This window comes from Thalassophryne amazonica, chromosome 17, assembly GCF_902500255.1.
Source record: "Thalassophryne amazonica chromosome 17, fThaAma1.1, whole genome shotgun sequence".
Taxonomy (NCBI): Eukaryota; Metazoa; Chordata; class Actinopteri; order Batrachoidiformes; family Batrachoididae; genus Thalassophryne; species Thalassophryne amazonica.
This window is the reverse complement of record NC_047119.1, coordinates 25,290,372-25,316,963: the sequence shown is the minus strand read 5'-3', so window position 1 is coordinate 25,316,963 and position 26,592 is coordinate 25,290,372. Positions and strand designations below refer to the sequence as shown.

The following is a 26,592-nucleotide window of genomic DNA, read 5'->3' as shown; positions in this document are numbered from 1 at the left end:
CTTTTCAGATGGAGGAAGGAAAGGAGGAGCAGAGTGATGGACTCCTCTCCCTCCCAAGAGGTCGATGACATCAATAAGAAGCTAATAATCCTGCCTCAAGCTACCTCAGAAGGGCTCGCCAGAGCGCTCCACTGCAGTCTACCCTCCTCCGCCTCCTCTTCCTCCTCCTCATACATCTCACTCTCTTCATCCCCAGAAGACCACGGGTTGGGTGGTGGTGAGAGCAGAGGATGGATAGTGAGGCTTTTGGAAAGGAGGGGAAGCGATACATTTTTGCTCTTCCTCACGTTTAGTTATCGATGAGGCCCACTAGGGACCGTCTGCTATCGATTGTGCCTTCTTTTCTCTGGGGCTGTGCTGCTTGTTATGGCCGTCACGTAGAGGGGGTGTGTGGATTGGGGGGGCTTTGTTGTTGTGTGATTGTGCGAGCACGTGTATATACAGTATACAGTTCGTGTGCACCGTTCCTGCTGCCTGCAGTGATTTCAGAGGGTAAAATAATTACACGCCCGATTGGGAAACTGGTCTGCTCCTTTCTGGCGCGAGTCACCTGCCAACGTTTCTGCGCTGGCTTGCATGCTCAAACCACAAAGCGTGCGCCGGATGTTATGTCGTGAGACAATGTCAAGACAGAGTCCAAACAAAGCGGCGTGAGTTAAAATGAAATGTCAGCCGGAGCTGGAGCTGGATCCGGAGCCTCACTTAAATTACCTGGTGGAAAATCAGTCTGTGACATGATTAACTTTTAGGCACACAAAGACCAGAATACTTCTCATAGAGGATGAATCATGCACGCCGCGTGTGAGCGTCAAGCTGATGTCACTCTCGGCTCTGTGCGTCTGTTTGCGGACACACAAACATATATCTCACACATATACTCACTGACTTCCCTGCAAGGGATGAAAACCATGATGTCATCTTTTTGGTGCCTGCTGTATTACAGTGTTCATTTCCAGTCATCAAAATTAACTACCTACTGCCACCTAGAGGTGACATATAACAACGACACCAGACAAACACGAGAGAGAACAATTTATGATCACCACTGCAAGGCGAGAAAGGCAATAAAGGTTGAGAAAATGAAGTTCAGAGCTGCAAAGTAAATGTTATCATGTTACACTGATAGGAACATTTTTTGTGCAAAGGGTGTGTAAGCATCTGGATAGTGACAATTTTTTTAATTTTGCCTTTTACACATCACTAAGGATCAAGACTTTCGGCTTTAATTCAAGTGGTCAAATTAAAATATTGCATTGACCACATAGGAGTCACAGTCATTTTCAGACAAAGTTCCTCCATTTTAGAGGCCATAAATAATCAGACTCACTCAGTATAAGTTATTATTAATACAAATCATCACTTTTATGACAAATTTTCTTAGACAAGTCAGTTAATGGATACACAACCATTTCCAATACGTCATGGAGTTCAGTCATTAAGAAATACAAACAATATGGTGCTATATGCCAAATCTGTCTGGAGTAGGCAGTTCTCAAAATATGAGCAAGAGTGCAAGAAAGGGACAAGTGAGGGGAGCCACCAAGACACCCATGACAACTCTGTAGGAGATACAGCCTTCTGTGGGTGTGATATGATGCAAGAACAGATGAGAGAGGTGCACCAGCAAGATAACTGGCTGAGATATAGGCTTCTGTAGGTAATAATGGTGAAACTATACATTGTGCTTGTCTATTGCATCAGCAGTTAAACAGTTTCCTTTGTAGTGGAACACGGAAGGATTTTCTTTAAAAGTAAGTGCTACATAGGTCCTGAAGCCCATTAATGCCAGCGCTTACACCTTATTCAGTAGTATCCTAATTCCATAGCCAGTCTGATGCAGATTAGTTCCCCAACCAAGTCCTCTACCCATTTACAGCTGGGTGGACTGTGACAATGCAGGCAAAGTGTCCAAGGAAAGGTAGCATGACAAGAATCAAACCCAGTATACAAATAATGAATGTTTATGAGTGCAACGGTAAGTATATTTCATGAGGTGAAAGATGAAATGTTCCATTCAATGAAATATTCTTTCCATTGCATGAAGGAAAAAACATTCATTATTTGTTTTATATAACACCTAACAATCCTGACAATGTAGTCCATACCTGATGCAGTGCATTGACTTCTTTATGTACAGAGTGCTGTCTGCTTTCCTCAATCCAGTGAAAAATCATGACAGAAATTTGTAGAGCTCTTAATCTGACAGCGCTTGTACTTCAGGTAGAGACGTCCCAGGGAATACTGCAAATGCCTACAGATGGCTTACGGCATACTTGATTAGTTTAGTTTTGTTTGTGTTACACGAATGAGTACCATTAATAAAACAAATCCCACTATGTTTGTTTTTAAACTAAGCACCGTTGCCACTAGTGTGAGTCCATGCGATGGTGGCACCATGCAATGGTACAAAACATATGGAACCAAATTTGTACAGTCAATGGAACACAATGGTAAATGTTATATAAATCTACATACTGGTAGCCCAACTTCTTATTCCATAAAGCTACCTGCTCTATGTATGTAATATTTGGATAAAAATGATGTACTGGTCAACACTGAGGAAAAGTTGAGGAACAAATTTCAAATAGAAGTTGCTGTTGCAGAAACAACAGATATGATTCCACGAAGATGTGACTTTTACATAACAATTTAGCACTTTATTGAATAAATTTGTCACTCCTCAATAGAACTGTGTATTGTTTAAAGTATGTAAACTGCATTTGGTGTGAGAGTACGTGATTTACAGGTAGAAGTACTGGAAGCCATTTGGATCAGCACTTAGGAGAATTAGAGCTTTCTGACATCCAAATGGACTCAGAAGAATATTTGTGTAACAAGTCTGTATATTTATGAACATCTAGAGAAGATTTAAATGAATGAATTAATAAGTTGTTAAGCATTTGAAGCTAAGGTGTAGGATTTAGTGGCATCTAGTGATGAGGCTGCAGAATGTTTTATGCCATCACTTTCAGCATTGGGGATTCATGCACCCTTGTCTTCTGTTGTGATAAGTAATATGTATGACCCTCCATTTCACAAAAAATAGGGTTCTGAAGATTATTAGACTGCACAAGCAACTATTTGATAGCGTAAATGGGAGCAACCGCTGATTATTCTTGGGTTTTTTTTCAGTCTTCCAGGCATGCATGCAGAAATCAAAAGGTGGAGTAAGTACGAGGTCTGTCCAAAAAGTATAGTACCTTTTTATTTTTTGCAAAAACCATATGGATTTAAATCACGTGTGATTGCATCAGCCAAGCTTGAACCTTCGTGCGCATGCGTGAGTTTTTTCACGCCTGTCGGTTGCGTCCTTCGCCTGTGAGCACGCTTTCTCGTCGGATTTTTATTGCGAATAAATGTCGGAATGATTTGGAGCTTTGCTGCATCAAATTTTTCCAGAAACTGTGAGAGACCTCCAGGTAGACACCATTCGGAAAATTTAGATGGCTTTCAGCGACGATTTTATGGGGATTACACAGATTAAGGAGTGCTCCAGCCGGTTTAAAGACCACCCACAGTGTCTGAGAGCGCGGCGCGCTCCGATCGACAAGCTCAAACAACCAGATCATTTCCAACGTGAAGGCTTTGTTGATCCGGGATGTCGTCTAACTTTCACAAAAAAGGCAGAAGGCGTGGACATCAGCACTTTTTCGGCACATTCTACTATTACAGGAGTTTTTTTCATGGAAAGAGAAGCGGAGGATTGCGCCACCATGCCGCTCATGGCGCAGGACAAAACCACCTCCGTGTTGGTCTCACAGGACGGCTTTCAGATGGCTCAGACGGCTTCCGGTTGCTTATCAGTCGTGTGATTATCCGAGAAATTGTGCATGAGCTGGACATGCCCCAACATGTCCTGTGAGGCTTCATCACGGCGTTGCTTTGCGCCATGCGGCTCAGCCGCGAGGCGCGGAGTTCCTCCACTCCTCTTTCCATGACAAAAACTCCTGTAACAGTGGAATGTGCCGTTCATTTCTAAACTGGACGCTGTCTTGATCCGGTATGTCGTCTGACTAGCACAGGAATTGCGGAAGACGTGGACATCAGCATTTTTTCGGCACATTGAGACAGACGTGTGGAGGAGTTCCGCGCATTGCGGCAGAGCCGCATGGCGCAAAGCACCACCGTGATGAAGCCTCACAGGACATGTTGGGGCATGTCCAGCTCATGCACAATTTCTCAGATACTCACACGACTGAAAAGCAACCGGAAGCCGAATGAAAGCCAACTGAAAGCCACCTGAAAGCCGTCCTGTGAGACCAACACAGAGGTGGTTTTGTCCTGCGCCATGAGCGGCATGGTGGTGCAATCCTCCGCTTCTCTTTCCATGAAAAAAACTCCTGTAACAGTAGAATGTGCCGAAAAAGTGCTGATGTCCACGCCTTCTGCCTTTTTTGTGAAAGTTAGACGACATCCCGGATCAACAAAGCCTTCACGTTGGAAATGATCTGGTTGTTTGAGCTTGTCGATCGGCGCTCGGCGCGCACCGCGCTGTCAGACGCTGTGGGTGGTCTTTAAACCGGCTGGAGCACTCCTTAATCTGTGTAATCCCCATAAAATCATCGCTGAAAGCCATCTAAATTTTCCGAATGGTGTCCACCTGGAGGTCTCTCACAGTTTCTGGAAAAATTTGATGCAGCAAAGCTCCAAATCGTTCAGACATTTATTCGCAATAAAAATCCGACGAGAGGGGTGGACCACTGCTCACACAAAGCCTGCTCACAGGCGAATGACGCAACCGACAAGCGTAAAAAAACTCACGCATGCGCACGAAGGTTCAAGCTTGGCTGATGCAATCACACGTGATTCAAATCCATATGGTTTTTGCAAAAAATAAAAAGGTCCGATACTTTTTGGACAGACCTCGTATGACCCTTTTGGGCTACTGTATCAACATGCTGGTGAAACATGGCGGCCTACCTGTAGATATGAAGGGCTCCTTCTACGCTCATAAAAACACTTTGATTCATTGTGGTAGGCTTTTGGACAAGAATTTGCAGCATTCAGTGATCACATTCTTTACCAGAAAGATCAAACAGGTTTTCATTTCATTCACAGATGATAAATGACCATCTACAGATTTTCACTTTTTATGAAACCCCTTCTGATGCTGCCATGCATGAAAGTGTTCTCACCTCTTTGGTGACGTTGTCCTGCACCAGGCTGTAAAGTGGCACCACACGGCTGACCTCCAGCAGCACAGGGATGGGGGAAAGCTGTTCTCCGCTCCTGCCATTACCAGCGCGGCCCCTTCCTGACACACTTCCCATCATGGCCTGGTGATGGCACAAGTGGCAGCCCGCCGGACAGCTGCCCTTCTCCTCGCAGCGAATCTCCACGCCGTTCACTATGTCGTCAGACAACAGCTGGCTCTTCTGCAGTGCCGACAGGTAGCTGATGAAGGGGACCGACTTCAGTTCATGGCGCCCACCTCCAGCCAGCCCTTGGTCTGTTGCCTCTGGTGGGACAGTGAGGTCGGTGCAGATGAAAGTGTGCAAAAACATCCAGGCAAACTTTTTCTAAAGTGCATTTTTGGATTGGTTGGACTGTCTTAATGTTGGGTTCAAGTTATTTCCAACATCCAAAACTATTTCCTTTCCACAATTACGTCACCACTAGCACAACCCCCACTGATAAATCCACTCTAATTTAGCCTACATACCACAAAATAAAAATATTTCAAATATACATTTTTGTAAATGTATTAAATTAAATTAATGAAGTCTATAAAATACCCCAAATAACAATAGACAACTATCTTAGAAGCATTCTTTAGTCATAGTATTTATGAAATATGAGTTAATAAACCAAATATTCTTTATTATGATCACAACCAACAAATCTGGCAACAATCTAGTGAATCATTAGTCTTTCCTTGGAGCAATTATTGGGAAAACACTGAGAAACATGTTCCAAGGTCCTTCTAAATTACATTTATTCCATTTGGAGTTCGTAATTGGTAGATGCTGTCATTCTGTTGCTGCACTAGTTCCTTTTTAAGTGAGATTACAGTTTTGGTATAATATGCTGTATAATTGCATGAGGTGAGTGGCTCCATTTTGATCAACAAGATTTATAATGTGCTTAAAAAATACATACTTGTACTGGCTGAGGACCTGAGTGAGAGGAGGACTTTAAAGCAGTGATTCATGACGGATTTAATCGTTCATGTTTTGAACGCTCGCTAGAAATTAAGTTTTGAAACCAGTTAACTGGTTGCAGGACTACCTTAGTAATAGGCAGTAGTGTGTGGACATTGGTGGCATATTGTCTGCTTAAACTAAAGTGGTATGTGGTGTACCTAATGGTTCAATACTGGCCCCTTTGCTATTTCTTATAAGCCCTTTGCCTGTTCCCTTGTTTTCATTAGGGGTCACCACAGCAAATCCAAGGTGGGTCTGCATGTTGATTTGGCACACTTTTTACACTGGATGCCCTTCCTGAAGCAACTTACATGGAGAAATTGCTATTTCTTATGCATGTTAATGATATGCCTTCTGCAGTAAATTGTAAATTTCTGTTGTATGCTGATGATTCCACCCTCTTGGTATCACCCTCTGGTACCTTTGACATCCAACAACAGCTCTCATCCAGACTTGAGTATGTTTGTTATTGGTTTGTTGATAACAAGCTTTCTCTGCAACTAGGGAAGATGAAATCCATACTGTTCAATTCCTAAAAAAGAGACTAACATTTGTGATGCGTGCAATAGTCAAACTTTTCTAGTAAAGCCAGTGTTAAGTATCTTGTCGTACATTTTGGCCAATCATTATCTGGGAGCCAAACAGTAAATACTGTCATAACTAAATCTAATGCCAGAATGAAGTTCTTGGACAGACAGATCAGGTGTTTTAATTTGGATGTGAAAAAGTGTCTCAGCTTTAATTCAGTTTCATTTAAATTACACTAGTGCTGCTTTGGAGTCTTTCCAAGACAAATCAAAATTATCTGCAGATAATCCATAACAAAATTGTATGGTTTCTTTTAAATGTCCCTCCTAGAACTCACTCATGTTATGAAGAATTTGGACAGGGCAGGATGTTAGCAGTACGTCTCTGAGTTAAACAACTGTAAGTCAGTCGTGTATATTATCATTCACAGTAATGCACCTCAATATTTAACTTCATTTGTATTAAATTCATAATGAATCCATACAGGATTCATAAGGATTCACTGGGCTCAAACAGAAACTTGGGGTCTATGATTAATTATTACCCCAAACCTTTCCTCCAGCATTAGTGGGTAGTGAGATACAGACTGGGGTGACTTCACATTGGGATCAAAGGTCAAAACATGCACTTTGTGTTACTTTCAAGAAAATGATTTAATATGGCAGCACAGTCTCATTTGAACCCTGCGTGATATTGTGGGATTTGACTACTTATGGGGACAGCCGCTCCCGTTGTGCAATATATACACAGCATAAATTCATATGGAAAAATGGTGAACTCTTTTGCTTTCGGCTGCAATCGCCGAAGCAGTCGTGAAAAGTGCAGGTTTTTTCGGTTCCCAGTGGAGAAGGGAAAACGAGGCAAATGTGAAATGTCGTGTTTGCCTACACAGCTAACCAGAGTAGATACATTCTCTCACCGGCAAAACCGCCTTGACACGTTTGAGCTCCGGGTCATAAACAAACCACATGTCCACTTTCCCACGGCATCATCACTTTTTTTTTTTTTTTTGGCATTTTCACTTTGCATGTAATTTGCCCAAAGACTCAGAAAAAGTGCTGTGTTTCTGTCCCCGGAAGTAGAGAAATTACATCATATGCATCATATTTTACCCCTCAAACAAGACTGCACTGCCCAGTTGGATCAACTAAAAACAGGGTTTCTGAGTAATTTAAACCCAAAACCTGGTCTTCAGCATCAGTGATTTCTGAAATCTGAGTGCTGGGTGAATTTCCTTGCTTTTGGCCATTGCCATGGTAACCCTTTAGTTTCTGACAATGTGTTAAATTAGAGTCTGTAGAAAATGGTCTCGTGAATAATTTGATGCCAAACTTAAGACCATGTGAGTAGTAATTTCTGTGATACATTCAACAAAAGTACACAGAGAAGTAGAAATCCAGAGTACGGTGCATTATTATTATTATTACATTTTTTTTTTTATTCTATGATTCGACGTGTAGTCAATTGGTTTATTCAATTTGGTGAATTCTTTTGGTCAGTGCACGGGATGTGCAACACTAAACAACATTGTCTTTCTGAAATTATTACAATCTGTGAATCCCCAGTCGGGATTAGTAAAGGACATCGACAGTCCACTATGTCCACATCTGGATCTACTTGTGGTCGCTGCCAGAGAATGAAAACACAACAACTAAACTATTCCTGTCATCAGCTTTCCACGGACAAACAACAAAGAGGAGGCAGAGGCGTCGCTGGCCCCGTCTGTCATTTAGCAGTTTGTAAAGTTGGAAGCTTCTTTGTCAACACGTCCTGTCAGAGACGAAACAAAAAGCTCCCCCCCATTGTTTCACTTCAGGTGGATGGACACATCAGATCACGTGCGACTGTGGAGCTGATCAGTAGTTTGCGTGATTGTGTTTGGGAACATAAAATGAGTTTTCCAAATCTGAGTGATGGTTCTGATATACAGGTCCTTCTGCCAGGTGATCTGAAAAATGTAGTTTGAAAGGGAAGAAACTGCAACAAAAATATTAAGAATTAATGTAAGCTCTTAAAAGAAAACATTATTTTATGTAAATTCATAAAACTGAGCAAAAAGTAAAAAGGGGTGGGGGTGGGGGGGGAAGAGAGAAACGGTGTTCATTTTTATTTCAACACTTTAAAAAGTATGTTGGACAGTCTGAAAGCAAAGACAGACTAATTTTAGGGTGAAATTCAAAGCAAAGCTGTGTTTAATTTTTCTTAACATGAATGAAGAGGGGGCACTCAGTGGAGTGCATTTTTCTGCCAATGCATGAGCTATTTTTTTCAAGGCTTTGGAAAAGCATAAGTACAACCCCAATTCCAAAGAAGTAGGGACGTTGTGTAAAATGTAAATAAAAACAGAATACAATGATTTGCAAATCCTCTTCAACCTATATTCAATTGATTCAATTTAATGTTCAAACTGATAAACTTTATTGTTTTGTGCAAATATTTGGTCATTTTGAAATGGATGCCTGCAACACATTTCAAAAAAGTTGGGATTGGGCAAAAAAGACTGGGAAAGTTGATGAATACTCAAAGACCACCTAACTGGAAACAGGTGAGTGTCATCATTGAGTATAAAAGGAGCCTCCCCAAAAGGCTCAGCTGTTCACAAGCAAAGATGGCGCGAGGATCACCACTTTGTGAGCAACTGCATTAAAAAATAGTCCAACAGTTTAAGAATAATGTTTCTCAATGTTCAATTACAAGGAATTTAGGGATTCCGTCATCTACAGTCCATAATCAGAAGATTCCGACAATCTGGAGAACTTTCTACACATAAGCGGCAAGGCCGAAAACCAATATTGAATGCCCGTGATCTTCGATCCCTCAGGTGGCACTGCAATAAAACCTGACATCATTGTGTAAAGGATCTTACTGCGTGGGCTCAGGAACACGTCAGAAAACCAGTGTCACTTAACACAGTTCGCCGCTACATCTACAAGTGCAAGTTAAAACTCTACCATGCAAAGCGAAAGCCATACATCAACAACATTCAGAAACGCTGCCGCCTTCTCTGGGCCTGAGCTCATTTGAAATGGACAGACGCAAAGTGGAAAAGTGTGCTGTGGTCTGATGAGTCCACATTTCAAATTGTTTTTGGAACTCATGGACGTTGTGTCCTTTGGACAAAAGAGGAAAAAGACCATCCAGATTGTTACCAGCGCAAAGTTCAAAGCCAGCATCTGTGATGGTATGGGAGTGTGTTAGTGCCCATGGCATGGGCAACTTATACATCTGTGATGGCACCATCAATGCTGAAAGGTACATCCAGGTTTTGGAGCAACACATGCTGTCATCCAAGCAACGTCTTTTTCAGGGACGTCCCTGCTTATTTCAGCAAGACAATGCCAAGCTACATTCTGCAGGTATTACAACAGCGTGGCTTCGGAGTGAAAGAGTGCGGGTACTAGACTGACCTGCCTGCAGTCCAGACCTTTCGCCCATTGAAAATGTGTGGTGCATTATAAAGTGCAAAATACGACAACAGAGACCCTGGACTGTTGAACAACTGAAGTCGTACATCAAGCAAGAATGGGAAAGAATTCCACTTACAAAGTTACAACAATTACTGTCCTCAGTTCCCAAATGCTTATTGAGTGTTGTTAGAAGGAAAGGTGATGTAACACAGTGGTAAACATACCACTGTCCCAGCTTTTTTGAAACGTGTTGCAGGCATCCATTTCAAAATGAGCAAATATTTGCACAAAAACAACAAAGTCTATTGGTTTGAACATTAAATATCTTGTCTTTGTGGTGTATTTAATTGAATATAGGTTGAAGAGGATTTGCAAATCATTGTATTCTGTTTTTATTTACATTTCACACAATGTCCCAACTTCATTGGAATTGGGGTTGTATCTACACAGTACAACTGGATGCATGGCTTGCTGGCTGGATAGATAGATAAATACATGCACCAGATCAGTCCAAGCTGCCACTTTGCTATGCCTGCATAATATCTCACAGACATGTTTGCCAGCTGCTGGGTGGAGATGCTGGATTAATGATGGATGTGCGCTTAGAAATGTACGAACTAAACAATAGTACAGTGCATCAGGAAAGTATTCACGGCACTTCATTTTTTCCACATTGTGTTATGTTACAGCCTTATTCCAAAATGGATTAAATTTTTTTTCCTCAAAAAAAATGTACAATACATGAGAAACAAAATTCTCTGGTCTGATGAGACAAAGACTGAACTCTTTGGTGTGAATGCCAGGCATCATGTTCGGAGGAAACCAGGCACCATCCCTACAGTGAAGCATGGTGGTGGTAGCATCACGCTGTAGGGATGTTTTTCAGGGGAGGAACTGGCAGACTAGTCAGGACTGAGGGAAAGATGAGTGAAGCAATGTACAGAGACACTGTGGATAAAAACCTGCTCCAGAGTGCTCTTGACCTCAGACTGGGGTGACGGTTCATCTTTCATCAGGACGAAGCACACAGCTAAGATATCAAAGGAGTGGCTTCAGGACAACTCTGTGAATGTCCTTGAGTGGCCCAGCCAGAGCCCAAACCTGAATCCAATTGAACATCTCTGGAGAGATCAGAAAATGGCTGTGCACCGACGCTCAACATCCAACCTGATGGAGCTTGAGAGGTGCTGCAAAGAGGAATGGGCAAAACTGCCCAAAGATAGGTGCACCAAACTTGTGGCATCATATTCAAGACACCTGAGGTTGTAATTACTGCCAAAGGTGCATCAACAAAGTATTGAGCCAAGGGTGTGAATACTTGTGTACATGTTATTTCTTAGTTTTTCATTATTATTATTATTATATATTTTTGATAAATTTACAATTAGTCAACAAACCAGGAGACAGTGTAATACATTTCCCCATTAGAAATGGATCTGGTCAGAGTATATCATGGTTTAGGCGCACAAGGACATATAGAGAACTCCAGCTACCCAGCATGGCATCATCTGGAGTTTAAACGCATTAAAAAGGATGCTGAGGGCGAAGAGTCTCCCCCTTATGAGTATGACAGTTTAGCTCATATTATGGAGTTCATTTTGAACGAAAGGAAATCGCGCGCACGTTTTATTAATTCGAGGGCTCAATTAAAGGAAAATGTGCGCACATTTTATTAATTCCAAGCCTCAATTAAAGGAAAATGTGTGCACGAATTATCATGGTCAGGAAAACGTGCACACGTTTTATAAATTTGAGAGCGCATTTTATTAATTCGTGGGCTCAATTAATGGAAAACGTGTGCACAAATTATCATGGCCCGAAAAAAATATCACTTTAAGTGACCTCTCCCGGGTTCCGTTGTTGGTTAAAGTGGAAAACAACAAAAAAAAATTGTAGATCTGCCCCTGAATATGGATCTCTGTCAATCTCCAATAGCTTCTTTGTCAGCCCATGCCCCACCCCTTCAATACGTTTGATGAGTCTCTGTTCAAATAATTTTGAGTTACGTGCGGAGGCGGGACCCAGGGTATACAGGGAGAAGGATGCTGAGGATGGAGCTACCAGGCAGGAGGAGAAGAAGGAGGACATGCAGGTGGTTGGTGTGAGAGAGGAAGATAGAGGATGGAGTGAGATGGAAATGATTCATCTGCTGTGGCGACGCCTAACAGGAGGAGCCGAAAGAAGAAGAGGATCACTGTGACAGACAATAATAACCTGGTTGGTGGAAAACAGGACTGCCACAGGTCACGGGGTCATGAGATCAGAGGACAAGTATATTTTCCTTTTATTTAAGCTTTTCTTTGCAAAAACCTAATCTAATTAAAAGATACAGTACTGAGCACAAAATATGCATTTGTATTACATAGTTATAAAAAAAATATATAAATGAACCACGTTTCATGTGGAGTATTCAATTTTAAATTGTGAAATCAAGTGAAATTAAAACAAACACAATGTCCATGTTTTCAGTGATAGCTGGAACGTGTTCCCTGTGTAACGGGAAGATGCTGGAGAGCAGCTCAAATACTTGGTGGTAACTTTATGTGCTGTTGTATCAAAACAGGCTCAGGAGTTGACCCAAGAGTCCAATTACACAGATGTCTAGAGGCAAAACAGACACGAAAATGACCCATCGTCATCCAGTTTTCAACAGCAGAGCCGTGGAGCTAAAGTTGGATATTCACACTTTGAACCAACATTTCAGTCCACATCACACTTTAAATCCATTATCAGAAAATCAGCAACTTTTTTTTCTTGCCTGCTTCTCAGGCCTAACTAAGCCTGTTCACTCCAATTATAACAACTGTAAACCCTAAAAAAGACTTTTAACACCAAAAGGCCATCATTTTATTTCTTTGTCAGGTTGTTACCCCAAAACATGAATAAGCTGCAAATCTTGAATTATCCGCAAACCGTTAATTGCGAAATGTGAATACTGACAAAATAGCTCCCAAAAACATGAACACAGGTCTCACATAATGTGAAATTAATTTTATATATACAAGCCCGATTCCAATGAAGTTGGGACGTTGTGTAAAATGTAAATAAAAACATATATATATATATATATATATATATATATATATATATATATATATATATATATATACACATACAAAACCACCACAATTCCAATGAAGTTGGGACATTGTGTAAAATGTAAATAAAAACAAAATATAATGATTTGCAAATCCTCTTCAACCTATATTCAATTGAATACACCACAAAGACAAGATATATAATGTTCAAACTGATAAACTTTTTTGTACAAACGTTTTTGTACAAATATTTGCTCATTTTGAAATGGATGCCTGCAACACATTTTAAAAAAGCTGGGACAGTGGTATGTTTACCACTGTGTTACATCATCTTTCCTTCTAACAACACTCAATAAGCGTTTGGGAACTGAGGACAGTAATTGTTGAAGCTTTGTAGGTGGAATTCTTTCCCATTCTTGCTTGATGTACGACTTCAGTTGTTCAACAGTCCAGGGCATCTGTTGTCGTATTTGCGCTTCATAATGCGTCACACATTTTCAATGGGTGACAGGTCTGGACTGCAGGCAGGCCAGTCTAGTACCTGCATGCTTTTACTACGAAGCCACGCTGTTGTAACATGTGCAGAATGTGGCTTGGCATTGTCTTGCTGAAATAAGCAGGGATGTCCCTGAAAAAGATCTTCCTTGGATGGCAGCATGTGTTCCTCCAAAAACTGGATGTACCTTGCAGCATTAATGATGCCATCACAGATGTGTAAGATGCCCATGCCATGGGCACTAACACACGCCCATACCATCACAGATGCTGGCTTTTGAACTTTGCACTGGTAACAATCTAGATGGTCTTTTTCCTCTTTTGTCCAGACGACACGGCGTCCATGATTTCCAAAAATAATTTGAAATGTGGACTCATCAGACCACAGCACACTTTTCCACTTTGCGCCTGTCCATTTCAAATGAGCTCAGGCCCAGAGAAGACGGTGGCATTTCTGGATGGTGTTGATGTATGGCTTTCGCTTTGCATGGTAGAGTTTTAACTTGCACTTGTAGATGTAGCGACTAACATTGTTAACTGACAATGGTTTTTCTGAAGTGTTCCTAAGCCCACGCGGTAAGATCCTTAACACAATGATGTCGGTTTTTAATGCAGTGCTGCCTGAGGGATCGAAGGTCACGGGTATTCAATGTTGGTTTTTGGCCTCGTCGCTTACGTGTAGAAAGTTCTCCAGATTCTTTGAATCTTTTGATTATATTATGGACTATAGATGATGGAATCCCTAAATTCCTTGCAATTGAATGTTGAGAAACATTGTTCTTTTTCATTTTATCACGCAGTTGTTCAAAGTGGTGATCCTCGCCCCATCTTTGCTTGTGAATGGCTGAGCCTTTTGGGGATGCTCCTTTTATACCCAATCATGACACTCACCTGTTTTCAATTAACCTGTTCACCTGTGCAATGTTCCAAACAGGTGTTCTCTGAGCATTGGTGATGTAACATAGTGGTAAACATACCACTGTCCCAGCTTTTTTGAAACATGCGGCAGCCATCCATTTCAAAATGAGCAAAACTTGGTACAAAAACAATAACGTTTATCAGTTTGAACATTAAATATCTTGTTTTTGTGGTGTATTCAACTGAATATAGGTTGCAAATGCAAATCATTGTATTCTGTTTTTATTACATTTCACACAACGTCCCAACTTCATTGGAATTGAGGCTGTATATATATATATATATATATATATATATATATTCAGTTTAAGTAATTGATGGATTTCAGTTTATGGCTCAATTAGGCTACTAGATTGCAAACCCTATCACCACAAAAATGGATTTTCTTTTGGGAGGGGGGGTTCACTACAGCCAGTGAGGCCAGGAGGTCAGCCACTAGCGTGCTGTTGCTTCTGGTGTGAAGCGCCTGGCCCCATTGGGCGTGACCCGCTCCGGGGACCGTAACAGGTGTGGAGTTTGACTGAGACTGTCAAATGGTAATGTAGGTGTCAAACTCAGGGAGGACAGAAACTTCCCTTGGAGACTCCTGTAAAGTTAGAAAGATATTCACAGATTCAAAGTTCATGGTTCAGTAATCTTAAGAGAAACCTTGTAGAAAACCAAACACTAGTTTCTAACCTCAGGAAGGTAGACAAGGCGCTACAACCTTATTTTTACCCATATGAGCCGTCCACTGAGCTGGAAAAATAATATTGATCTGAACGAGCAGACTGCTGAGAAAAGGAAGTGTAGGGACCGTCTACAAAGTGCAAAAATGAAAAGAGACACCAGAAAAATATTCAATAAATTGCTTATACTACAGCACTCAGTTTGGAAAAATGTTTTTTTTTTAATTTAAGGGAATTTTTCATTGTTTAAATTTTCAATAGTGTCATCGTTATAGGGAGTAGTGACACAAAATTTACTGCACACATCAGTGGTCTCCTGCTGGTTATATACTACAGTACTCAGTTTGGAAAAATGTGCAAAAATGGAATTGTAGTGAATTAGTGAATTTTATTGCTGATTTTAATTATAAAAAAACACTCAAATTTTTTGCACATTTTTCCACGTGAGTAGAATTTTGTGGGGGAAAATTAATTTACTCCATTTTGGAATAAAGCTGTAACATAAATTGTGAAAAAAAGTAAAGTGTTATCAATACTTTCAGGATGCACTGTACAGAAGAGCATCATGAGACACGTCCTGGATGGATAAGAAGTACAAGATGTCCATAACTGAGATCCTGGAAGCTGCCAGACAAGGGGTCACAGCTCTGGCTACTACTTGGCTGAAGAGATACACCAGAGAAGCAGAGTTCAAGAAAATAAATTGCCTGTTCTCCAATGACCCATCCAGGGTGTACTCCCAGCTGAAGGGGGAAGAATAAGACAAGAAGAGACCCACCCAGAACTGAGACTGAGCAATACTGGAAGAACATCTGGGAAAAAGAGATTTCTCCCATCACCAATGCCAAGTGGCTGGTGGATCTAAGAGCACACCACAGCTGCCTCCCAGAACAAGAATCAGTCAACATCACAAATGCCGACATCCAACGACAAGCCTCAGCGATGAAGAGCTGGACAGCACCAGGGCCTGGTATGATCCACACCTACTGGCTGAAGAAGGTAACAGTGCGCCATCATGAAGGACCCCCACAAGGATACGACACCCTCAAACCACCAGCTAATTACCACATCATGGAAGCTTCTATCAGGCATCATAGCATCCAAGTTGAGCAGGCACATGAGTCACCACATGACCACAGCTCAGAAGGGCATTAGAAACAACACCAGTGGGTCAAAGCACCAGCTACTGGTTGACCGAGCAGTACACCAGGACTCGAAGACCAGGCAGACCAACCTGAGCACAGCCTGGATTGACTACAGGAAGGCCTATGACTCAAAGGCTCACACATGGAGTGTACAAGGATAACAGTGCACCGATAACCTTCATCAGGAACTCAATGGGACTGTGGAAGATGTCACCAGAGGCTACCGCCAAGGCAATTGCACAAGTCACCATCAAGTGTAGATACCAAGGTGATGCACTGTCCCCACTGCTATTCTGCATAGGCCTCAAACCCCTCAGCCAACTCAACACAAAGAGTGGCTACAGATATCGATTCAGGAATAGAGTCACCATCAGCCACCTCCTGTACATGGACGCCATCAAGCTGTATGCCAAGAATGAGCAAAACATTGACTCACTGGTCCACCTCATCAGGATCTACGGTGAGGATATTGGGATGTCATTTGTATTGGATAAGTGTGGCCAAATGTTGGCAAAGAGAGAGAAGGTGATCTGGCCTGGGGGATGGGGGTGCCAGAAGGCAAGATAGGAAACATACAGGGCAGCTACAAGTACCTGGGAATCCCATAAGCCAATGGGAACCATGATGAAGATGCAAGAAGGTCAGCCACAGCCAAATACCTTCAGAAGGTAAGACAGGGGCTGAGAAGCCAGCTCAATTGTAGGAATAAGATCCGAGCCATCAATACTTAGGTCCTACCAGTCATCACATACCCAGCTGGGATAATAAGTTGCCACATGAGGAGATATATGGCACTGATGTAAAGACACAAAATTCCTCACAATACACAGAGGCTTCCACCCAAAGTCCAGCACCCTGAGGCTCTATGAGCAAGGCAAGAAGAGAGGGCAAGGATGAATGAGCGTCAGAGCCATAATCCAGGATGAGACAAGGAGCATCAATAAATACATCAGAAAGATGGTGCCCCGTGATCAGCTGCTACAAGAATGCCTCAGGCAGCTGAAGACAGATGGTAATAAAGAACAGGAGGAGGAGATACTGTATCATGGAAGACCAAGCCCCTCAATGTGACACTCGACACATAGAGGAAGTGGCTGACATCAAGAAGACCTTCAAGTGATTAGAAAAGACCGGCCTAAAGGACAGCACAGAGGTTCTGATCACGGCAGCACAAGAATAAGCCCTAAGCACCAGATCCTTAGAGGGAGGAGTCAACCACAGCTGACAGGACCCAAGTTGAAGGCTGTACAAATGTGTCCCAGAGACAGTCGAGCACATAGTAGCAGGATGTAAGCTGGGACAGCGTAAACTGAGAGGTACAACCAACTGGTGGGAATCGTGTACAGGAACATCTGTGACGCAAACAGATTAGAAGTCCCCAAGTCCTGATGGGAGACACCACCAAAGGTTCCAGACAGACAAATTTCAGAATCCAGACAGACAAGCAGCTGCTGGCCAACCAACCAGATATAATGGTGGTTGACAATAGAAAGAAAACCGCAATTGTGATCGATGTCGCAGTTCCAGCTGACAGCAACATCAGAAAGGAGCATGAGAAAATAGAGAAGTACCCAGGGCTGAAAGAGCAACTAGAGCAGATGTGGAAGGAAAAGTCCAAAGTGGTCCCAGTGGTAACAGGAGCACTAGCAGCTGAAACCCCCAAATTGGAAGAGTGGCTTCAGCAGATTCCAGGCACAACATCAGAGGTCTCTGTCCAGAAGAGTGCCGTCCTAGGAACAGCTAAGATACTGTGCCAAACCCTCACCAAGCATGAGGAACACCACCCCCCCCCACCCCCCAGGGGGGTGAGAGGGGAGGGATTGGACTACTTCCAACCTACCTATTTATCTATCTAGGGGAGGTGATGGTGATGCTAAAGTGTTTGGCTTGAGTCCAGAAGATCATGGGTTCAAATCCCCACCTAACTGGAAAATCACTAAGGGCCCTTGGGCAAGGCCTTTAATCCCCTATTGCTCCCGGTGTGTAGTGAGTGCCTTGTATGGCAGCACCCTGACATCGGGGTGAATGTGAGGCATAATTGTAAAGCGCTTTGAGCGTCTGATTCAGATGGAAAAGCGCTATATAAATGCAGTCCATTTACTATTTATCTACCTCCCTACCTATCTATCAATCCTAAAGCCAGGACATTAATAAACTAAACAAAAATAAAATATCTTCTGTGACAGTGACATAAAATGATTAAACAATTTCCGTGTAAAGATATACAATAAAAAAAACCTGACAGGGGGCCATGCTTTTTGACCTTTACATTTATGGTTTCTTCTCCAGAAGTGACATTCTGACCTCATTTTACGGGGGAACATGTCAGTTGGTTGAGTAATCCTGCAAATACAATTACAAAAAAAAAAAAAAAAAAAAAACAACAAAAAAACACACACACAAAAACACAGATGCCTGCAAACATGGATGTAAAAATGGAGTCTTAAACCAAATAACCAGGAAACCAACCAAATACATATATTTTTACACTCATAAATACAGCAATTTAATATCACAATACAACACAGGAGCCTTATTTTTTATTTATCTATTTATTTATTTTGAAAATCAGTGTCACAATTTTTCATCCCATAACTTGTGGCCTGTGCTTCACGGTTGTGCCTCGTTTGAAAACAGCTAACGATTCCAGCTTCTCTGTGATCGTGACATTTGTTTACAGAGCCCATTTGTGTGTTTGAGAAAACAAAATTGCATCCTTTTACTTTACAGCAGAGATGCAGACCTTCACTAATATTCGCATCAGATGCGAATATTCGCACCAGATGCAGACCTTCACTAATATTCACACCATTGGTGCACCAAATATGGTGCACCAATGGTGTGAATTTCCCTACTCATTTTTTTGTCTTGTTCTGCCTTTGTTAATTAAAATGTATTTGTGGACAGGCTGCAGTATAATTACTCATAAGGGACACCAGCGCCTCTGTCAGGGTGATGTTGCCCAGGCAACAATAGCAAAGGTGTCAGATATCCTTCACGCTAATTTAATGCAGTTGTTAAAATTGTTGTTCCTTTATGTCACATAATGGACCTATTTATTTAAATGTCAAATTTTCCACTCAAACAATTGTCTTCAAGCTTGGTGGTTCAAACCCTGGCTAACAAAGTGCACCTGAGCAATGCAGTGAATCCTAAACTTTATTTACGGTGTCACTTTCATCAAAGCCTCTGCATATATGAATGCATCATTACATTTATGTAATGCAATCCAACCAAAAAAATGTCACAATAAACATGTGTATAAGACACCTGCCTCTCTTTGTTGTGTTTTTAAAATTAATAATTCATAACAGCAGCCTCCTCTTGAGGTCGTGTTGAATGGCTTGCTTTACAATTTAAACAAGGCAATGCTGACATCTAGTGGTCACTTAGTATGATTACTTTTTATTCTCTGCTCGTCTTTTATGTGACAGGCCTGTGGACTTTTTTTTTCTGTGAATGCAGCATGATGGAGTGTTAGCAGTGTTCGATGTTTACTGGCCCTGGCCAACATCTATCAGAACACAAAACGTCAGAGTTAAACATGTTTTTTATGGAATTACTGATAGAAGTATTGCAGACTCACTCATATTGAAGAGAACATAAACCCCATACAGGGAAGGTTTGCTCATACCAGAAATAAAGCTAAATTAAGCATCGCAGAGTAGTTAATTTTATTTTAGTTTGTTGTTGTGATTTAGGTTTGGGTCGACTCCACACCGAATGGTGGCGATAACGCGCCATCCAGCAGTCTACACTGCCACATAAACACTCAAGAAGAGGTCGCCGTGGGCAACACTGACTGCAGCAAACAATCAGCTAAGCTACTACAACATCTGCGCTGCTAAGCTTAACTGACCGAAAGGTAACGTTTTCTACAACTGTGGATTATAAACGATAAAATGAGCCATGTGTGTGGCTTTTTAAGGCATGTAGCTACAAGTTAACATTGAATGTTGGAGCACAGCGTTAGTTAACATCCGCTGTACGGCCCTGGAGTGTGAAAGCGACTGTTCAGTGCTCACGTTTAAAACATTGATGTATTTATTACAAACGTACGAGCATGGGGTCATTACACTAACTTTAACGTTAGGCAGCACGTCAACAAGTCAACAATAGTGCGTGGAAAAAGCGATTGTTTGTAGCTAACTGCCAAAAACAGTGTATAATGCTTATCACAAAGCGTTCCTATTTATGACATCATGCAAGTTTTATAAGTCAAGGTTCAAGATTATTTGTACCAAAAGGTAAATTTGGTTTGGCAGTGAGTCACTACATTCATAACAATCACATAAACACATAAATACCGATTAAAAGATACAATAAATATAATAAAAATACAATGAGCAGTGCAAGTACAGGCCAATAGCATGGCACCCAGAAGAAAGTCACAATGTGCCTGCCATCTCTATGCAAAGTGGCAAATAAATTAAATATACATTCAAAGTCATCTGTTAAGAGCACTGATAGCAGCAGGAATAAAAGTGCTCTTGTTGCGCTTAGTTCTGCTGAAAGGAGCTTTATACCTCCGTCCTGAAGGGAGCAGTTCAAACTGATCAAAAAGAGGATGTGAGGCGTCCTTTAGAACTGCTTCAGCCAATCTCTGGACCTGCCTCTTGTACAGAGAGGCTGGATACAGCTGAGACTCTCTTCCAATGATTTTGCTCACCCATTTTACAATCTGATTCAGACTGTTTTTGTTTTTAACTGACAAATTTCCAAACCATGACACCAGACAGAAAGATAAAACAGATTCAATGTAACAATGATAAAACATAGTTAACAATGATTTGTCAATGTGAAATGATGCCAGTTTTCTTAGACAGAACAAGCGCTGGTATCCTCTTTTACACACCACTTCACAATTAGACTCAAAGGTGAGTTTGTCATCAATGACAGTACCCAGATATTTATAGGTGCTCACAGTTTCTACAGCCTGACCTTTTAGGAGAGTTGCTCCATGTTTGTGGGCACCCTTCCTAAAGTCAATGACCATATCTTTAGTCTTCAATACATTCATCTGTAGGAAAGACTTCTCACACCAGTCCAAGAAATCATCTACAACAGGACCGTGGCCAGCCTCATTGTCCTGTAGCAGGCTGACAATAACAGTGTCATCTGCATACTTAAGAATAGTTCTCCCATCCCTCCAACTTCTGCAGAGATCAGTGTATAAAATGTACAAAAGTGGAGAGATAGCACTTCTTTGTGGTGACCCATTCGACTTTTCACTCACTGCCGAGTCGCAGCGTACACATGCGCCACTGGAAGTCCGCGGACACTGATCTGTGTGTTACAGATACAAATCAGTTTCCTCGGATCCGCGGAGATTCGAGCAGAATAAATGCCACTCAAAGTGTAGCTGTTACGACAGTTGTCGTAAAGCGGGACTGGTTGGTTGCTGCGGTGACACTGTGTGGCTCCTGTGCGAAGCTTAGCTAAAAGTAGCATGTGGACATTGCAAACTTTTAGAACTTTCAAGTTTTTAAAAGAAGAATTTTGCAGCATGTCTGTGTCACGGAGCGACATCAGACAGAGCGAATATGGCGAGAAAGACGGTTTGAAAAAGTGTGATAAGGACAAGAATCCGTGGAATTGTTGCTGGCTTCATCAACACACCTGAAAGATAAACGGGAAAAGCGAACTGGTAAGAATTTTTTTCTCTCTCTGGAAAATAAACATTGTGCTGTTCAAACAGGATTTCAGAAAACATTATGTGCCTTTTTTCTTTCATTAATCTAGACTTTCTTTCATTGAAAAAAGACATTGTGGCTTTGAATGAATTTAGGCTACATGAATTTACACAACAATGTAAATTAGTTTTTATTAATGTAGACTTTTTTCATGGGAAAAAAGACACTGGCTTTGAGTGGATTTACAGGAATTGACACAATGTGTGACTTTTTTACTATAAGGTATGTTATTGATATTTTACCATGATTATTAAAATATTCTACAATCTTTAGCTGTGGTTTTTGACATGGTTTAACAGTCTTTTCAGTCATCATGAATTTCATGTAGTTTAATTGTTCTGAGTTAATGCATAATTTCGTTTACAATTAAAAGGAAAATCATTCCAGGTCCTTCTTCCATGTCATATTCTGTTATTTCAACATGATCATTGACGGTTCAAATGAAAGGTTGAATCTAGGATCATTTAAATATGCACTAATTTTGAGATTTGTTCTTCCAGGAGATGCTGAAAATGTATCAGTAGATGAAAATTTAATTTGGTTTCTGGGGCCCCACAAGGCCCTAGACCCCGGCTCCTGCGCCCCCCAGACCCCCTGCGAATCTTCCTTGGATTTCACAATTTTCATTTCACAGCCCTGGTTTACTGTTGCATAAAATGTAACTGTCAATGAAGAATATTATTGTCTGTGTTGTTAACAATGAAAAATAAACACGCCTCACTTAATCAACTATAGTCTGCCTCTGCAGATGACTTTAATTCTGTTATGATGACTGGCATAATGGCTTTTCTGCAGTCAACATGTGAATGCACCATTACCACAGAGCATTGTTGGCTAATCAGAAGCCTGAGCTGGGGGTTCCCACAAACTGTGACAAAATGCATACCTAATAGTGTTTTTACTCTCTGTAATATGTTAGTTTCACCACGAATGTTAAACCGTTGCAAAATATAATTTACGCTTGTTCTTTTTTACTTGTAGGCAAGAATAAAAAAATGGCAACAGCTCAATCTCCTCTGGATCCAGATGTAATGAGAGAGGTTCTTGAATGCCCCATCTGCTTGGAAACCTACAACCAGGATCAAATGAGACCTAAACTCCTGCACTGTGGTCACACAGTGTGTCGGCAATGTCTGGAGAAGCTACTGGCGAACACCATCAATGGAGTGCGCTGTCCGTTCTGCAGCAGGGTCTCTCGAATGAGCAGCATCTCTCAGTTGGCTGACAATATCACTGTGCTGAAGATCCTAGATTGTGCAACATCCGGCAGTGCTGCTGCTGCTGCCTTCATGTGCAACTCCTGCTACAGCCGCCTAGCACGTCAGTACTGCCATGACTGCGCCATATTCCTCTGTGAGCTCTGTAAAGTAGAGGGTCACCTGAATCAAGGTCATTCAGTTCAGCCAATCAGGGTGGCTGCAGAGCAGCGGCGTAAGGAACTCGACAGAAAACTAACAGCTCTGCGAGGGATTATAGGCCAAATTCAGAAGAAGAAGGCCGTTATTGACAATATTTCCAAATCTTTGAGACAGAAGTGTCACGCAGTGCAGCAGAACTATGCTGCAGCAGAACTACGTCTTCAAGAGGAGCTCACCAAGTCAAGAAGAACATTCATGGCTGCCATGGCAGAAGTAGAAAAGCTAAATGAGCATGTCCTGGAGGAGCAGGCCTATCTTCTGAACATTGCAGAGGTAAAGGTTGTGTCACGCTGTGATTACCTGACAGTGCGTGTCAGGCAGAGTGACATGGACTTGCTGAAGGATGATGGTAGCAATGACAATGAAGAGGAGCTGGACCTTGGGAACAACTTCCCCGCCGTGTTTACCCTTCAAGAACCAGTGCTAGAAAAGACAGTCCACTCTAAATCTGTAGAAATAGGCCAGTTGACCACAAAAGTGTATACTGTCAACACAGACAGCGAGGAAGGCAGGCTGGAGAATGCATTTGAGGGTGTTCTAGATGGAGTAACCGTAGCCAAAGGGGTGACAGGTGATGAAATAGGCACTCAGGAGGATCTTTACAGAGATATTGATATGGCTACAATTGTGGAAGAAGCAGGTTCTGACTCATTGGCTAGCTTTAAGTCAAAGTCAATGGATACAGGAGGGGAGTCACCTGGTGGCGCTGGGGCAAATGCAGGGCCTTCAGTCTGCCAGTTTGTGAAAACAATGGGCTGTAAGGGAAATGTACCCGGCATGTTTAATTTGCCAGTTAGCATCTGTGTAACACTGCAGGGTGAGGTTCTAGTGGCTGACCGTGGTAACTACCGTGTTCAGATCTTTAATCGCAAAGGTTTTCAGCGTGAGATTCGCCGCAATGCTAGCAGCATTGACAACTTTGTCCTGAGCTTTCTTGGTGCTGACCTGCCTAACCTCATCCCCTTATGTATTGCTGTCACCCCTCAGGGATTGATCGGGCTCACGGACAATTACGATAACTCAGTTAAAATCTACACCATGGAAGGACACTGCATTGCCTGCCACAAGAACCAGCTGATCAAACCTTGGGGTATTGCTGCCTTGCCATCTGGCCAGTTTGTGGTGTCAGATGTGGAAGGTGGCAAACTGTGGTGTGTGGCTGTGGACCGCAATGTGGGAGTAGTCAGCTACAACAGATTGTGCTCTGCAGTGCGACCAAAGTTTGTGGCATGCGATACAGCTGGAACGGTCTATTTTACCCAGGGCCTGGCTCTGAACTTTGAAAAACAGCACAACGAGCCCCACCTGGAAGGTGGTTTCTCCATTGGTTCAGTGGGCACTGATGGGCAACTTCGCAAGCAGCTCAGCCATTTCTTCTCAGAGACAGAGGACTTCCGCTGCATCACAGGCATGTGTGTGGACGCCAATGGGGATTTATTGGTAACAGACAGTGGTAGGAAAGAAATTCTCCAGTTTCCCAGAGAAGGAGGATTCAAAATTCTCATCCAGGAAGGGCTAACCTCCCCTGTGGGAGTTGCTATCACTCCAAAAGGGCAACTGCTCGTGCTGGACTGTTGGGACCACTGTATCAAAGTGTACACATATGTTCAGAGGAGGAGCTCTTCCATCTCCTAGAGGAAAAACGCAGTCTAACTGCACAGGACTTTGATTACGGGAGGTTTACTAGTTATGTGTTCGAAAATATGGATGCTGGAAAATGTTAAATTGTTGGTTTTATAACTTAAATATTTGATGTTTGTATGACTTTAAAGTCTGGTTGTGACTACGAATGAAAAGCATGAATCAACTATTCGGGTAATTTGAGTCCACGGATAATACAGACAAATTCACAAAGTCAAACTTGGGTCGTGAAACTTCCTATGATTTTAATAAAAAAAACAAACAAACAAAAAAAAAACAACAGAACGTGAACATGTTTTCAACTTCACAGTAGAATGCATGACTTTAACACTTTGAATTACATGGAAACCATGTTTTTCTTTTTCTATTAGCAGATGCAAGATATTTATTCAAAGCCTTTCTTGAAAACCATTGTTCCAGTCAGGGGGCATTGTAAATTAACCTCACTGGAAATGTCTACATTAAATTGCAAATTGGAGCTATAAATTATACTTTACTGCTCAAACACTTATTTGAAACTGATTAGTCTATTAAGGATTTGCCCTTAAATTGCAGGAAAATCATGTTATTTCAATTACCCAAATAGCTGAGTATTACAGCTCGTCATAGTAGACTATTTTGACTAGTCATCGCAACTCTACTTCAGAGGTTAAAGGATTTTAGTTGTGAGTCTGCACTGAAGTTATTTTTGGATCAGCGGATCGTTGGTGTATTGTACCACTAATGTGCAGGCAAAGTACGTACAGGGATTTGTCCTTCCTTATTAGCTGTTATATCCATTATGCATTTTGCTCACAAAAATGCCAGTAAGAAAAGCTTAAAATAAACCTGTATTTACATGTAGAATAAAGTACAGTAGTGTTCAGAATAATAGTAGTGCTATGTGACTAAAAAGATTAATCCAGGTTTTGAGTATATTTCTTATTGTTACATGGGAAACAAGGTACCAGTAGATTCAGTAGATTCTCACAAATCCAACAAGACCAAGCATTCATGATATACACACTGTTAAGGCTATGAAATTGGGCTATTAGTAAAAAAAAAAAAGTAGAAAAGGGGGTATTCACAATAATAGTAGCATCTTCTGTTGATGCTACAAACTCAAAACTATTATGTTCAAACTGCTTTTTTAGCAATCCTGTTAATCACTAAACTAGTATTTAGTTGTATAACCACAGTTTTTCATGATTTCTTCACATCTGTGAGGCATTCATTTTGTTGGTTTGGAACTAAGATTTTGCTTGTTTACTAGTGTGCTTGGGGTCATTGTCTTGTTGAAACACCCATTTCAAGGGCATGTCCTCTTCAGCATAAGGCAACATGACCTCTTCAAGTATTTTGACATATCCAAAGTGATCCATGATACCTGGTATGCGATAGATAGATAGATAGATAGATAGATAGATAGATAGATAGATAGATAGATAGATAGATAGATAGATAGATAGATAGATAGATAGATAGATAGATAGATAGATAGATAGATAGATAGATAGAT

At 41.5% G+C, this 26,592-nt stretch overlaps 2 protein-coding genes across 2 annotated transcripts in view; one reads left to right on the top strand and one right to left on the bottom strand.

The window, feature by feature from the left end:
• The window catches only part of LOC117530103 (astrotactin-2), a 362,187-nt gene that overhangs the window by 105,763 nt on the left and 229,832 nt on the right, over positions 1-26,592 (bottom strand). Inside the window, exon 12 of the mRNA XM_034193043.1 lies at positions 5,136-5,458. Within this exon, the coding sequence (XP_034048934.1) occupies positions 5,136-5,458 (323 nt within the window). The remainder of the gene's footprint in view (positions 1-5,135; positions 5,459-26,592) is intronic.
• On the top strand, positions 20,100-25,946 carry trim32 (tripartite motif containing 32). Its single transcript, XM_034193044.1, has 2 exons — positions 20,100-20,207; positions 23,017-25,946. Exon 2 carries the CDS (start codon positions 23,031-23,033, stop codon positions 25,086-25,088), a length of 2,058 nt encoding a protein of 685 aa, XP_034048935.1. The 5' UTR covers positions 20,100-20,207; positions 23,017-23,030; the 3' UTR covers positions 25,089-25,946.

What these genes read in the sequence shown, in the direction of transcription:
- trim32 (XM_034193044.1), top strand. Translation starts at nt 23,031, where the DNA reads ATGGCAACAGCTCAATCTCCTCTGGATCCAGATGTAATGAGAGAGGTT.